The sequence below is a fragment of the Stenella coeruleoalba genome (assembly GCF_951394435.1).
Source record: "Stenella coeruleoalba genome assembly, chromosome: 12".
Lineage (NCBI taxonomy): Eukaryota > Metazoa > Chordata > Mammalia > Artiodactyla > Delphinidae > Stenella > Stenella coeruleoalba.
In genome coordinates, this window is record NC_137158.1 from 30629814 (window position 1) to 30645988 (window position 16175).

Consider the following 16175-nt stretch of genomic DNA (forward strand, 5'->3'; position numbering starts at 1 on the left):
CTAACAAGTTTCATTGATTCATCTGCCTAATAATAAACTGAGTTATTAAGACAGTAGACTAACAAAAATAGGACTTCATATTGCTTCCTTTTTCATATTAGCATTTATCTTTTCACTTAACCATCTTTTATAAAATACAATTACTTCATTTTGTACAGTACAAAATACAATTAGTGTTTATCTGATGAAAATATATATATACCTTTGGGACATGTATAAGAAAAATAATAGCTACATAGAGAAAACAAGCAATATAAAGAGCACTGTCTTAGGCTGACAAGTCATTCTGGTAAATTCTTAGATAATGCTTCTCAAAAAAGTTTCTAAACTCAGTATCCTAAGGATTGCCAATACTTTTGAGATGCTTTGTTATTTTTTTATAGAGAATAATAAATTGTAAATACCACCTATTTTTAATATTTAGATGTACCTTATGACTTGTACAATGCATTTCTTTAGAGATGACATCGGTGGAACAGTGGCTGAGTTTCTCAATGCCAACAAAACAGGATGTTGTCCAAGACCTAAAACATGTGGTGAAGCTGGAAGAAACCGCCCGATATACTGCTCAATAACATTCCCTAGTAACTGAGTCAGATAGGCATTTGGATTTTGAGACTGACAACACACGATACACATGCCCTACAGGAGAAAAAAAAAAAGAGAGAGAAATACTAAAAGGTAAAGTTAAAAAAAAGATTTAGGAAGTTACTAATTTTGTCCCAAGCATTTATATCAGAATTTGTAACTTATCACAATCAACAAGAACAACTTCCATCATCAACAGGTAATGTTTGTATGAAGCTCAGGGAGCAGCTGACCTTGGGTAACACCTATGCAGTGGTACCTAACCAAGCATACATGTATTGGGGGCACACCCAGAGGAGGCAGGGGAGAAGAGTAGGAAGACACATGAAGCTTCCTTCTGCCTCTCATCTTTAGAAAATTTCACCACCACACTCATCAGCTACATATATATGTATTACAAAGTTATAAAATACATTTTAGTCTATTTTTAAACTTATGGTACAGCTCATTTTATCCGAGTAAGACTATAAAATGTAGGCTAAAAATTTTCAATGTTAAGAAATGTGATAAATTTTTAAAAAATAACAAAAGGAGAGAAATGCAGAAGATTAAGACTCAGAATAATGACAATTTATTTTGAGGTTTTTGTATGTCAGGCACTGTGCCACATGCTTTATATTCATTATTCCATTTAAATTTTTCAAAAAACAGCCCCACTGACTTAGTGTTATTTTATCTCTGATTTTACATCTGGAGAAATTGAGGTTTAGAGAAGTTAAGAGTTTGATCAAGGTCATACAGAACTCACAATGTCTTGTTATATGTCTGCTGATTTAATCCCTTCTATTTATATAGAAGTTAATGAGATACTTTCATATGGACTGCAGTATTTGATACTTACAAACAAACCAACACCCTGAGAAATAAAATTCTTTCCTGTTAATATTACTAAATATTGCATTTTACTAAATAATCACCAACAGAGCAACAAATTATGCTCTAAAAGTTCATTAATAATTTGGTACTTTGTGATTCACAATGTGGTTTTTCCAGAGAAATAATCAGAAATGACTGTCATGTCTCCATTTTAACTTTAAATGGTATTTACCCAATAGGAGATTTTGAAAGTTTATTTCTAATGAAAAATAGCACAGAGCTGTTAAAAACATAAGCACTTGAATAACAATTGAAAAAAAAAAAAAAACAATGGACTCCCCCACCCTTACAGAAGACAAATGAAGAAGAGGAAAAGCTCTGTTTGAGGAAAAGCATGTTATATCAGAAGAAGATAAAGAAATAAATGGATATTTAAAAAAAAATTCTGAAGAGGAGAGCTTATACCTTTAAGAAATTAAAGATATAGCTCCAAGTCAGTTCTGCCAAATGGATAATTTACCAAAATTTTCAACTTAGGAAGTTTATAAGAATTCTTATTAAGTGGACTGTTTTGGTTTCAGAGGGCCGCATGGAGCAAGCACTCCACACTGCTATTGACATAAGCAGCCACTATGGAATCTAGGAAGTGTTCTATTTCTGTTACTCTACAGCACATACTCAGCAACTTTGTGACTGGAGATCCTAAATGTTTCTAAAATCTGCTGTGCACCTGTACACCCACTGCCTTAGTTCAAAACCTTCAGATAATGAACTACTCACTACCTTCCAAGTCTCCAATCTAACCTCCACACCAACCTAAACGTTGACCAGAATCACCTTTCTAAAAATGTAAATATGGTATGTCACTCCCACTTTTTTGCCCCAAATCCATCAACAGTCCCCATGTATTACAAGAACAAGTCCAAACTTCTTAGTATGCCACACAAAACCCTTCACTATGTGTGGCCCCTCCTGTATGAGCCTCCAGCCACACCAGAATTATTTGCTTTTTCCCCATGTGTCATATTTCTTACAGCTTATGCCCTCTACATGCTGTTCCCTCTGACAGGTACAGTCCTTCAACTCCTACCCTCTCTGCTCTTTAACACCTAATATCCTTTACTACAACTATCTTCTCTTGCATCTCCTCATCCCCATCTGGCTGACGGATAGCTGAGGTCTCTAAGGAAAATACTGAAAACACTGCTGGGAGTGTCTCTGCTGGTTGGTCTCTTCTCTCAACTTTAAGTTTCTTGAGGGTGGAGCTTCTACCTCTTCCATCTTTGTATTCAGAGCCCAAACCAACAGGAATTTTAAATCTGTTCAATGGAAGTGCAACATCACACATGTACATTAGGATTACAATGTATGGTTTTGATATCTGCAATTAGTAAACTGTTTTAAGGCAGGTGTCAATTTTTTTTTTTTTTTTTAACTTTTAAGTAGGCACACTTACTATACCTGGAGATACAAAGGAAGGCTCTTCTGAATTGCAGTCAACATAGGTGCAGGCAGCTCCTTCTCTTGCTGTAATACTGTATGTGGCAGCAGTAAACAGTCTATGATCCGGAATAGTAATTTTTGGGCTTTAGAGGTGGCAAAGATCTGTGCCCATGATTTCACAAGAGTTCCTAACACAGAAGAGCAGTAAGAGAAATTATGGTTATCTTCTAACCAGAAAATTTTGTCATTCCACTGAAAAAAAGTATATTTATAACACGTAGGACCAAGTTAAAGTTGGCAATGGGAAGAAACATGTATTAAGAGTCAAAAGACTTACGCCAAGTATTTCGCTAAAGAGACAACTCTCTGAGTTCTGGGCCAAGAAAAATATACATTTCCTGAGCAACTGGCATTTAATAGATACACACAATGTGTGGTTATACATTATGTGAATATATAGATTGAATGTTGCAATTAACCAGATCTCTTTTTGCTTTGGTTGCTAGGAAACTCAGAGGCAAATTTATAGTTCAACTTTAAGAACACTGTAAGATCATATATTATGCTTTTATGTATATATTCACTTTTCCCTGGGTTTCATCATACTACTCTCCATTTTATTGATACCCTTATTTCTCCATATTTTACATTTAATTTACAGGCTGTCTCAACCCGGTTTGCAACAAGAAGAGGTATAACTAAATTTAATTGTTAAAGCAGGAAAAATGATTAGCTGTAACATCTTGAAGCAATCACTTAACCTCCTGGAACTTCAGTTTTTATAAGTTTCAGTTATTTAACATGAGCAAAAAATGAATTTAAATTTTGATTCAAAAGAAGAGAAACAGGGCTTCCCTGGTGGCGCAGTGGTTGAGAGTCCGCCTACCGATGTAGGGGACATGGGTTTGTGCCCCAGTCCAGGAAGATCCCACATGCCTCGAAGCGGCTTGGCCCGTGAGCCATGGCTGCTGAGCCTGCACGTCTGGAGCCTGTGCTCCGCAACGGGAGAGGCCACAACAGTGAGAGGCCCGCGTACCGCAAAAAAAAAAAGAAGAGAAACAGACTTCTTTACTACATGAAATATATTATGGTTGCTTTGATGATGGGAGTCTGTCAATTGCTACATTTAATGATAGTAAAACTTATCAAATGAGCACCTTTTGTTTAATAAAGTAATTAAGAGCAGATATATACTTTCCTTTAGAGTATATTACTGCAATTGAGGTCTCCTTTACTGAAAAATATGAATTTAAAAGGAGAACATTAAGTACTTGTCCAAACAGCAATGGTACATGTGCTGCATAAACTGTTATATTTTATTCCATCTTAGAAAAGCAAAAAAGATGATAAAATTCAAAGTCACTTCCATAAAACAAAAAGTTTAAAATTCAAGCTCTGAAGGAAAACAAAAATATGCTTATAGAAGGATACACAGATATTTTTTAAAAAAAAGAACCAAACTAATAATCACTTCTAAGAACAACAAACAGCAACATTAATCTTCTGTTGTAAAAGGAAATACAATAATCAATCATAAAGAAACACAATGCTCACTTAGCAATATTTTAAATAATGCTGGCTTCTCATTCTTTCAGTGAGTGAGAAATTTGAGAATGACAGCAATGTAAGAAAAGCTCACATTCTAAGCAACATTAGTATACCAGTAAGACGAACTGCCATCACCACCAACATTTGAAATGATTCATATCACTCTTAAGAGTCACACAGGTATTAACTTATAAAGAGCAAGGAACTCCCAACCCAAAATGCATCATCTACCCTTGTATTTTATCTTGTGCAATGGTTAAAACACTTGGCTGAAGACCTTAAGTTTTATGAGTTCAGAGAAAGTTGAGATGACTTATTTGTTTTACTGCAATATCAAGCCCCTACTTTGAAATTTTCAGCAAAGAACGTTCGGGTGTGTAGGAAATTAATAATGCAAAGAAAAAGAAAATTTTTAAGTAAAAAAACTTTGAGAAAGGTTTAAATACACAGAGTGGCTTTGTAAGAAACTTAGTATTTTTCCTGGCTATAAACTATGACTTATTTACTGATAAAGCTGAAAATATAGAAAACTTGTGGGGAACAACTCCCACAATTCAAAGAGAGCCACACTAGCTTTTTTATTTTTATTTTTTTAACATCTTTATTGGAGTATAATTGCTTTACAATGGTGTGTTAGTTTATGCTTTAGAACAAAGTGAATCAGTTATACATATACATATGTTCCCATATCTCTTCCCTCTTGCATCTCCCTCCCACTCTCCCTGTCCCACCCCTCTAGGTGGTCACAAACCACTGAGCTGATCTCCCTGTGCTATGTGGCTGCTTCCCACTAGCTATCTATTTAACATTTGGTAGTGTATATAAGTCCATACCACTCTCTCGCTTTGTCACAGCTTACCCTTCCCCCTCCCCATATCCTCAAGTCCATGCTCTAGTAGGTCTGTGTCTTTATTCCCGTCTTACCCCTAGGTTCTTCATGACCTTTTTTTTTTTCTTCCTTAGATTCCATATATATGTGTTAGCATACGGTATTTATTTTTCTCTTTCTGACTTACTTCACTCTGTATGACAGACTCTAGGTCCATCCACCTCACTACAAATAACTCAATTTCATTTCTTTTTAAGGCTGAGTAATATTCCATTGTATATATGTGCCACATCTTCTTTATCCATTCCTCTGCTGATGGACACTTAGGTTGCTTCCATGTCCTGGCTATAGTAAATAGAGCTGCAATGAACATTTTGGTACATGACTCTTTTTGAATTATGGTTTTCTCAGGGTATATGCCCAGTAGTGGGATTGCTGGGTCGTATGGCAGTTCTATCTGTAGTTTTTTAAGGAACCTCCATACTGTTCTCCATAGTGGCTGTATCAATTTACATTCCCACCAACAGTGTAAGAAGGTTCCCTTTTCTCCACACTCTCTCCAGCATTTATTCTTTGTAGATTTTTTGATGATGGCCATTCTGACTGCTGTGAGATGATATCTCATTGTAGTTTTGATTTGCATTTCTCTAATGATTAATGATATTGAGCATTCTTTCATGTGTTTGTTGGCAATCTGTATATCTTCTTTGGAGAAATGTCTATTTAGATCTTCTGCCCATTTTTGGATTGGGTTGTTTTTTTGTTATTGGGCTGCATGAGCTGCTTGTAAATTTTGGAGATTAATCCTTTGTCAGTTGCTTCATTGGCAAATATTTTCTCCCATTCTGAGGGTTGTCTTTTGGTCTTGTTTATGGTTTCCTTTGCTGTGCAAAAGCTTTGAAGTTTCATTAGGTCCCATTTATTTATTTTCGTTTTTATTTTCATTTCTCTAGGAGGTGGGTCAAAAAGGATCTTGCTGTGATTGATGTCATAGAGTGTTCTGCCTATGGTTTCCTCTAAGAGTTTGATAGTGTCTGGCCTTACATTTAGGTCTTTAATCCATTTTGAGTTTATTTTTGTGTATGGTGTTAGGGAGTGTTCTAATTTCATACTTTTACATGTACCTGTCCAGCTTTCCCAGCACCACTTATTGAAGAGGCTGTCTTTTCTCCACTGTACATTCTTGCCTCCTTTATCAAAGATAAGGTGACCATATTTGCATGGGTTTATCTCTGGGCTTTCTATCCTGTTCCATTGATCTCTATTTCTGTTTTGTGCCAGTACCATATTGTCTTGATTACTGTAGCATTATAGTACAGTCTGAAGTCCAGGAGCCTGATTCCTCCAGCTCCATTTTTCTTTCTCAAGATTGCTTTGGCTATTCGGGGTCTTTTGTGTTTCCCTACAAACTGTGAAATTTTTTGTTCCAGTTCTGTGAAATATGCCAGTGGTAGTTTGATAGGGATTGCATTGAATCTGTAGATTGGTTTGGGTAGTATAGTCATTTTCACAATGTTGATTCTTCCAATCCAAAAACATGGTATATCTCTGCATCTATTTGTGTCACCTTTAATTTCTTTCATCAGTGTCTTATAATTTTCTGCATACAGGTCTTTTGTCTCCTTAGGTAGGTTTATTCCTAGATATTTTATTCTTTTTGTTGCAATGGTAAATGGGAGTGTTTTCTTGATTTCACTTTCAGATTTTTCATCATTAGTGTATAGGAATGCCAGAGATTTCTGTGCATTAATTTTGTATCCTGCCACTTCACCAAATTCATTGATTAGCTCTAGTAGTTTTCTGGTAGCATCTTTAGGATTCTCTATGTATAGGATAATGTCATCTGCAAACAGTGACAGCTTTACTTCTTCTTTTCCGATTTGGATTCTTTTATTTCCTTTTCTTCTCTGATTGCTGTGGCTAAAACTCCCAAAACTATGTTGAATAAGAGTGGTGAGAGTGGGCAACCTTGTCTTGTTCCTGATCTTAGTGGAAATGCTTTCAGTTTTTCACGATTGAGGATGATGTTTGCTGTGGGCTTGTCATATATGGCCTTTATTATGTTGAGGTAAGTTCCCTATATGCCTCCTTTCTGCAGGGTTTTTATCATAAGTGGGTGTTGAATTTTGTCAAAAGCTTTCTCTGCATCTATTGAGATGATCATATGGTTTTTATCCTTCAATTTGTTAATATGGTGTATCACATTGATTGATTTGCGTATATTGAAGAATCCTTGCACTCCTGGCATAAACCCCTCTTGATCATGGTATATGATCCTTTTAATGTGCTGTTGGATCACACTAGAACTCTTACATATTAACTTATTTTCTACTCTATGTATATACTAAGCCTTAAAAAAAAGAATTGGGATCATTACAATATATATTTTTAGATGTATTTATAGTTAGAAAGTAACTTTGCTCATTTAGTAACATTACAAAATGCATTATGCACTATTAGCTAGGTTTATAAAATAATTAAGTTCCAGAAATATTTATTAAGTATATGGCATCTTCTACAATGGAGAAGCTCTTTAACCACTGTATCCTCAGTTCCCAGTCCAGTGCCTGACATACTAAATGAACTAAATAAACTCACTAAATGTTCTTATTTGTCCAAAATACAATACGACTAAGGGAATAAAAAGTTCTAAAGATACGGCCACTAACCATAAGCAAGTTTAAATTTTCGTGGGGGCGCACCAAGTAGACAGATAATTATAATAAGTGGTAAACTACAAAAAATGTCAGAGCAGAAGGACAGATGAAGCACAGTCAGGGAGAGCAGGTCTTCCTGGGCTGGACCCTGAAGGATCATGGGTAGAATTTCAGTTACAAAGACCAAAGGGGATGAATGATCCCAAGAAAGAAGGATGATCAAAAGGAAAGGCATGGAAACAGGAAAATTAGATATAAAGAATGAGGGGGAAAAAAAAAAGATATAAACAGGAGGAAAGTGGAAGATACTATTGAGAGATCAATCCTGCTTTCTCAGAAATCACCTAGCTACAGTGAAGACCCCAGACACCTTAATCTGGAGGGGTTTTGTCAACAGTTCGCACCTCCCACTAGCAGCCTTGCAAGCAAAAAGCAGAGGCATCCTCAGGGAGGAGCAGGCCAGGAGAGCAAAGCAGTGTTTCCGTGGTTAGCTCTCTTTCCCTCAGGTGGATGTGATATTCCAACCCCAGCACACCTAGAAGAGGTTCTAACTCTCAAAAGTTTATATTTGCTCTTTCTCTACTTTGTTCTAAACTTTGTACATGTAGAAGACAGTAAATTATCTGTTCCTAATTTCTGCTGACTAAACGGGTAACACTGTAGCAGTGTACTCTTTTCCCAGTCTCTGAGATCTAGACAAAGGCAAAGAATACAGTATCCACCTGCCACTAAATCAAAAACTCAACCATATAACAAAACAAAGAAGGCCCTCAATTCTTCATAAGGAGAATTTTGACATGGGTCTATGTATCACCAATCCAAATGATTTTGCAGCTCCTGATAAGACAATCACATATTTTGTAAAATACAGACATACTTCTGAAATCATACATTTAGCTTAGCAAAAATCTAATAGCAACTAGCAACTAATAAATTATAAGCTTAACTGCTATGGACCTAGAGTCTGTCATACAGAGTGAAGTAAGTCAGAAAGAGAAAAACAAATACCGTATGCTAACACATATATATGGAATCTAAAAAAAAAAAAAAAAAAAAAAAGTCATGAAGAACCTAGGGGTAGGACGGGAATATAGAATAAAGATGCAGACCTACTAGAGAATGGACTTGAGGACACGAGGAGGGAGAAGGGTAAGCTGGGACAAAGTGAGAGAGTGGCATGGACATATATACACTACCAAATGTAAAACCGATAGCTAGTGGGAAGCAGCCACGTAGCATGGGGAGATCAGCTCTGTGCTTTGTGACTACCTAGAGGGGTGGGACAGGGAGGGTGGGAGGGAAGGAGACGCAAGAGGGAAGAGATATGGGGATATATGTATATGTATAGCTGATTCATTTTGTTATAAAGCAGAAACTAACACTCCATTGAAAAGCAATTATACTCCAATAAAATTTTTTAAAAAAAAGCTTAAATGCTGAAATACATATTAATCTACATCTTACTAAATTAAATTTATAATAAATTCTCATTTAAGTTTCTTTAAAATTAAAATGACCGAATTGCTACTATTGCTTTCACTACATTCTACATCATCCATATTTACACATTTGCACATTCTCCTTTATCTTTCACAACAAAGATAAAAGGTTTCAGACAGCCCAAATCAGGTTTATTCATATGTTCACAAGATCAAAGGGAACAGATATAAGGTTTTGGCCACAGAGAAAAAAAAAAAAAAACCCTTAAATTCTGTATAAAAACTTCTAAGGAAATCCTTCTCATTTCCCTTTATCCAGTCCCTAGTTTTGGTTAGCAACATGGTTTTAGTGAAAAAAGATATTCAAATTACTGACTTCCTAAAGAAGAATGAACTCTGTTGTTATAGAACAGACACATTCTTTTTGAAAGAAGAAAACATAGTATTGTGAGAAACAAGATTTGAAGCATATGTATCTTTAGCACTGTAAGAAATCCTTTCCTGACCTCCTTCATACAGAGCAGACCATAAAAACAGAAGAAAGTGATGGCTTTCTGATGTTTTAAATTCTAACAAAGCATAGGTAAGCACTGAAAAAAGGTCCATTTTAATTATGCAGGCATTCACAAGGTTAGTGATTCAAAACAGACTATTGGTAGCAAACTGGAGTTGGTATATTTTCTGTATTGATCATAATGAATTTTAATATTAACCAAGCATAACAAGAAAAGTTCTGAAAGGAGGTGGAGCAAGACAGAGATACACTTGAAAGCCAACCTGAATTATTTTAAACTAAATCACTGTCTTTCAGATCATTCTTAAGACTGTACAGACAGCAGTGATTTAGCTAGTGTGTTAGTATATTCCTATCCATCACGATACTATAGGCTCAACCTAGGGAAGTTTTAATAATGTCAGGAATACATACCCATTATCGTATAAGTCAGCTGCAGACCTGCACTGGAAATTTTTTTTCCCAGATAAGGTTTTATATATTTTAATATTTCACCAAGGTATTCTAAGGACTTTGTGACCATGGCAGATTTATCAGAAAGTGTCGGCAGATTCCCGTAAGTTATACCAACAGCCTATAAATAAGGGAAAACATGATTTAGCATTCCAAGTTTTATATAATACAGATTTTGAAAAATAAACATAATTTCTCTTTCTACACACACACATGCACACACACATCACTTACATTTAAGCCTTCATCCTTAACTTTCCTATAAATGTTCATAGCAATTAAAATCCAGGTAAAGAATTATCTGGCCTTTTATAATTAAAATAATGGTTAAAGGAAAAATTAAACAATCAGTTCACCAATAATTATGAGTCAGCAAAGTATTAGTAAAAGATACCCAGAACTGATATACGAGAAGCTTATAACCAAATCACATCAAGCATTCCAAACAGGTTGGCTCACCATATCTCTAGGACATGACTGGGAATTCTAAATCCCCAAATTCCTATAAAAAAGACCTACAGATGAGGTTAACAGACTCTTACAAGTGAGACCTCCATAAATAAAGTTCAGCTTTATGATATGAATTGATTTTTTTCCTAGAATTTTCTTTATAAGCCATTAGATGCCAGCTTAACTTTCTCAGAGGAAAAAAAGGATGAGGTACAAAGGGTAGAAATGGCAAAATGGGGAGGCTGAGGAGAGAAATGTGAGGTGAGGTAGTAGAGAATAATGGTGAAGTGAGAAGAGGAAGGGAAATAAATGAGAGGATGAGTTGAGGGAAGGTGAGAATAAAGAAGAGTTGAGAAGTCACTAGAAGAGTCGAGATATGGGGATATATGTATAGCTGATTCATTTTGTTATAAAGGAGAAACTAACACACTACTGAAAAGCAATTATACTCCAATAAAGATGTTAAAAAAAAAAAAGAATAAAGAGAAAACTGGCTAGAGATGGGTTAGAAGGTTTGAGGAGAGTAGTAAAGTTTCCAAGCCATTACTGGGAACTTAACAATGAATTTCAATTACCCAAATTGGACCATGAATGGCACCAGTATGCACGGTTATGTGATTTTTCTCCTGCAGCTCTCAGGAAATAACACAAAGGAAAGAAGGCAGGTGGTTGTACTGATCCAAAGTTGAAGATTTGCAGGTGTAACAATAAGACAAAGGATGGAAGACTGTGAGCGTGTTGGTTAAGGGTAGTTGAAGTGAGGCCTCCAAGGGGTTCAGTTAAGGTAGATAAGGAAGAAAGTGAGACCTTGACAGAATGTTGTGCTTGGAGAAAAGGGAGAGGAAGGTCATGATAAAGTCACTCAGAGAAATGGAAGGAAGGCAGTGATAGTCAATGAGCTTTCAGATGCTCCAAGTGATGCCATGGTTCAGTGATTAGTCATGGCAGTAGGTGGATGACAGCAGAAGTGAAGATCACTGAAAGACTACTGGAGAAGTTTTGAAATGAGGGCTCAAGATAAGTTATCCAAGGTGATATTAAAGTTAGCCATGATGATGATAAAATGTAGAATGGAGGAAAAGGTAAGGAACCTAGTGAACTTGGAAGATTGGGAGGTAGACAGCTGAGAATAAGAGATATACTTGATGAATCCCCTTTTCCATTTAGCTCTCTGCCCTTGGTTCTCTATACTTCTTTCCCTAGACCAGAAATTCTCAAACTTCGTCTCAGTTCCCCTTCACACACTTAAAAATTGAGGATCTTAAAAAGCTTATCATTTGGGCTATATCTATTGATATTTATATTACAAATTACAATAGAAAAATTTAATTTATTCATTTAAAAAAATAATAAACATTATGTTAATATACCTCATATATTTTTAGTGAAAAATAACTTTCTTTTCCAAAACAAACCAAAAAAAATACTGATAAGTAGCACTTTTTTTTACATCTTTGAAAATCTCTTTAATGTCTAGCTTAAGAGAAGACAGTTACATTCTCATATCTGCTTCTGCATACAAGCTGTTGCAATATGTTGCAGATAAAAACAGTTAAGTCAATATTTCTGTCAATATTAGAAAATTAAGAAAGACATACATATTTAATCCATACATCAAACAAGAGATCACAATGGAAACTGAAAAATATTCTAAAATACAAAATAATGAAGATATTGCAAATAAATCTTGTGGGATGAAGTTAAATTTGTGCTAAATGAAGAATTTATAGTCTTCAATTCAGATATTACAAAGAACAAGCCTCTGAAAATAAATTTTCTAAGTATAAATATAATATAGAAAAAGAACAGTAAAGTAGAAGAGTGAAAAATCATAAAAATAAGAGCAAAAAAAAACCAATTAAGTCTCAGAAATATATGTAGTTGGAAGAGGAAAAAGTATTTTAATAAAATTTTCAGAGAATTGTGGGAATTCCTCTTTGATATTACACCAAAACTTGACAAGTGGTATTTCTTAAAGGTTAGTTGTAATATGGAATCCAAAATCATGTCAATGTATGTTCTGTTCTCTGCTACGTTATAAGCCATTGGTCTGTCTTGTGCTTTGAATGAATGTTTTCCACACATGCATACTTTCTAAAAAGCCTGTACTTGTTATCTGAAAAATTTTGGTTCATTGAGTTATACAGCTTCCCAATTTGGACAACACATTTCATTGTCCATATTTCAAAAAAATCATATTTGTTAATATCACCAGTGTTGTCAGAAAGTCTTTAATTATCAAGAAACTCTCAAGCTCATGATGACAAATACAAATGTTCCAAAATTCTAATTTTCTTAAAAGCTCAAATTATGTTAATATCAAAAAAATGCTGTCAGTTGACTTCTTTGAAGTGATAGGCTCATTTTTAAGAAAATATTTGCCAAATACCCAAGTCTGAATAACCATACTTTGTCAGTTGTTCTTTCACGGTAAAAGCGGTCAGTTCAGCTTACAACTCAATCACATAAGTGGCTCTCACTTAGACAACAATCTTGCTTTCATATGCATCAAAAGTACTTTAAATATATTTCCTATTGTCATTCACAGAATACTAAAAGGGCATGTACTCAAGGGTGAAAATTTATTAAAATTAGTAACTTTACTGCTTCATTAATGATACTCTTAAGTCAAACTGGTTTTTTTCCCCCTCTGTGATTGCATGGCCTTGAAAATTATACTGACTACTAGTATAATCTTGGGCCATGGTGTTGATTTCTGCTACAGCTTTTACGCTATTTGTACAAACACCAATATAGTTTTGAGCTCACAGAACCCCTGAAAAGTATTAGTGACTCCTAGAGGTCTATGAAACAGACATTTAAGAACCAGTGCCCTAGATTTCAATATTTCTCTGTTTAGCCTTAACCTCCCCAGACTATGAGACGTATATTTTTCAGTGCCTTGACTATCCTCACCTTCATGTCACACTATCATTTCTGTGCAGAGAAGAGTTAATATAGCAGGGGCCAATGTCATTACCCTTAAGAGGCCTATTTGCACGGTTGGTCCTTGGTTGGTTTTTGGACCCTTGGATTTTCCCCATCATCTCCCAATAAGAATGGCTCACTGTGCCTAAACAGTTTGTGCAACCAATACAGTTTATACTGAATATCTGCTTTCCTTCTGGGAGTCCGGATTTTTAAAAGTGCCAAACAAACAGGTCCTAGGTGACCAGCCCCCATTAAAAACTCTGGGCACTGAGTCACTAATGAGCTCCCCTGGTTGACAGATTTCATAGGTGTTGTCCCAATTCCTTGCTGGGAGAATTAAGCATCTCCAGTGTAATACCACTGTAAGGGGACTCTTGGAAGCTGTGCCTGGTTTCTCCAGACTTCACCCCCGAACTTTTTCTCTTTGTTGACTGTACTTTGAAACTTTTCACTGTAATAAGTCATAGATGTAAGTACAACTATATGCTGAGTTCTGTGAGTCCTCCTAGCGAATCATAATAGCACCTGGGGTGGGGTGACCATGAGCAGCCCTGACACAACCTCAAACTAAACAGGTTTAAAATTGGATTTCTCACCTACTTCTGCCCCACTCTAAATCATGATGTTCCTATTTCTCCTTAAGGTCATCATTTTTCTGGTTAAACACAGTATTTATTTCATAATCATTCAAAAATCCCAGAGTGCAATCTTCAATTCCTCCTAAACTCACTAGCTTCTGGCATTAGTGCTCCGGCACCTTTAATTTACTCTATTGTTACCAATTTTCTTAAAGTCATTTGATCAAATCAGACCTACTTAAAAATTTATAAAGCCTGTTCACAGGATAAAATCTAACTTCTTATACCAAGATGCTCTGAATTCTTAACCTACTGATTGACCTATCAACTAACTGACATTTAGCATATACTGTCTTATATTATTATTTTAGCCTTTGTGTATGTCTTGTATTCTCAGACAAGTAAAAGTTCCCTAAGATCAAGGACTAGTTCTTTTGGTTCTTCAAATCCCCAAGAAGTCCTCACATAATACTATCTAGCATTTAGCAAACAACTATTATTTAGTGAGTAGTTAAAAAGCAATTAATTTGGATAGGATTAAATTAGGAGAGCCTTCGAAAATGATCAGTGTAGTGCATGACTTCTACTTCCCTTTCTGGTCCAGTATGGTCCCCAGCATAGGTGCTGAATTAATTAATGATGGAGATCCAATCAACAACTAAATAAAAGGCTCCAGAGAAATATGTATTTTATATCTACATCTACTACTACGAAATATTTTTAGGATTTATATGACATCTCTAACTGTAACAATTGTACTTTAACTTAACGAAAACCAATGGAAGAATTCACATTTATGGAAAGAGCTTATGGATTGTAAGGACCTTCGTTGCAGTTAATACCAACTACTATGTGGGAAAATAAACTAAGTTTTACTGTGAATAGCTTACAAAAACACTAATCCAAGCACATTAACGACCTCAGGCTATACAACAAAGACTATTACATAAGACAGATTCCTACAAAATTAATAATTAAAAATACAATGTTGAATGGGACTATTTATTACAGAGGCAAAATAAAACAAATGGATTGGTTTTTAAATCCCCAACCATGCTATGATATGAAGTAGTTGGTGCTTATGCTGCATACACTAAAATTTTACTGTAAAATTTACACTGTTCATTACAGGGTGGTAAACATTAAGTTGGAACTATTATGGACCATATACAAGGAAATTTAAGTACCTGAAGAATATTGTTATCTAACAATTTCAACAATAAGATACTCCTACAATTTAGATCAGACTTGGAGTTAAGGTTTTTATGTGGCATTCTTTACTCTTATTATTTTTTATTACACGTAATTCTTCTGCTGTCCTGAAGAGTGAGTTGTGCTATATCTTAGATTCACATTTTTATTCCTCCAGAATTTTATAATAGCGGCAACCAGTAATATGATTCAATTTAAAATAATTCATTTTATGGAAAAACTTTATGAACACTTCAAGATTTTTGGAAAAATAATTGTAACTGATCTGAACAATTATATTAATGAATAAAAAATACCTCGAGGAACAGAACAAGTGCTTTTTTAGGGCCTTCTTGCATAGGTAAATATTCAACTTGAGCCTTTGAGAGAATATTCTTTACTTCTGAGAGTTTAAATAGCAACCTTGTCAGTTCAGCCAACTGTTCCATGTAGTCTTTTTCTGTTAAAATAAAATATTTATATAATATGTTTATAAATTTATGTTTTATATATATATATATGTATATACACACACACACACATATATATGGGAGAACAGGGAACGTATCATTCTTCATTTATGACAACGCTTTCTTTTAAAATTAAAATTTCTACATTATTAAAAACTTCTAAGTTTCTCTCACTATGAGAAGGCTTTATTTAAAAACAAACAAATGAGTACTTGTGAACGTCCTAGTCCCAAAAGCTATTCACGTAAAGCCAACTGATTTAATAATA

General features: G+C 34.9%; 1 protein-coding gene across 4 annotated transcripts in view; it reads right to left on the bottom strand.

Moving 5' to 3' along the window:
- Positions 1 to 16175, bottom strand: part of MMS22L (MMS22 like, DNA repair protein) — a 142539-nt gene that overhangs the window by 21920 nt on the left and 104444 nt on the right. For all 4 annotated transcript variants that reach the window (XM_079939782.1, XM_079939781.1, XM_079939780.1 and 1 more), the window contains 4 exons: positions 15755 to 15897; positions 10249 to 10408; positions 2866 to 3035; positions 431 to 642 (listed from right to left, as the gene is read on the bottom strand). In XM_079939782.1, the coding sequence (XP_079795908.1) occupies positions 431 to 642; positions 2866 to 3035; positions 10249 to 10408; positions 15755 to 15897 (685 nt within the window). The remainder of the gene's footprint in view (positions 1 to 430; positions 643 to 2865; positions 3036 to 10248; positions 10409 to 15754; positions 15898 to 16175) is intronic.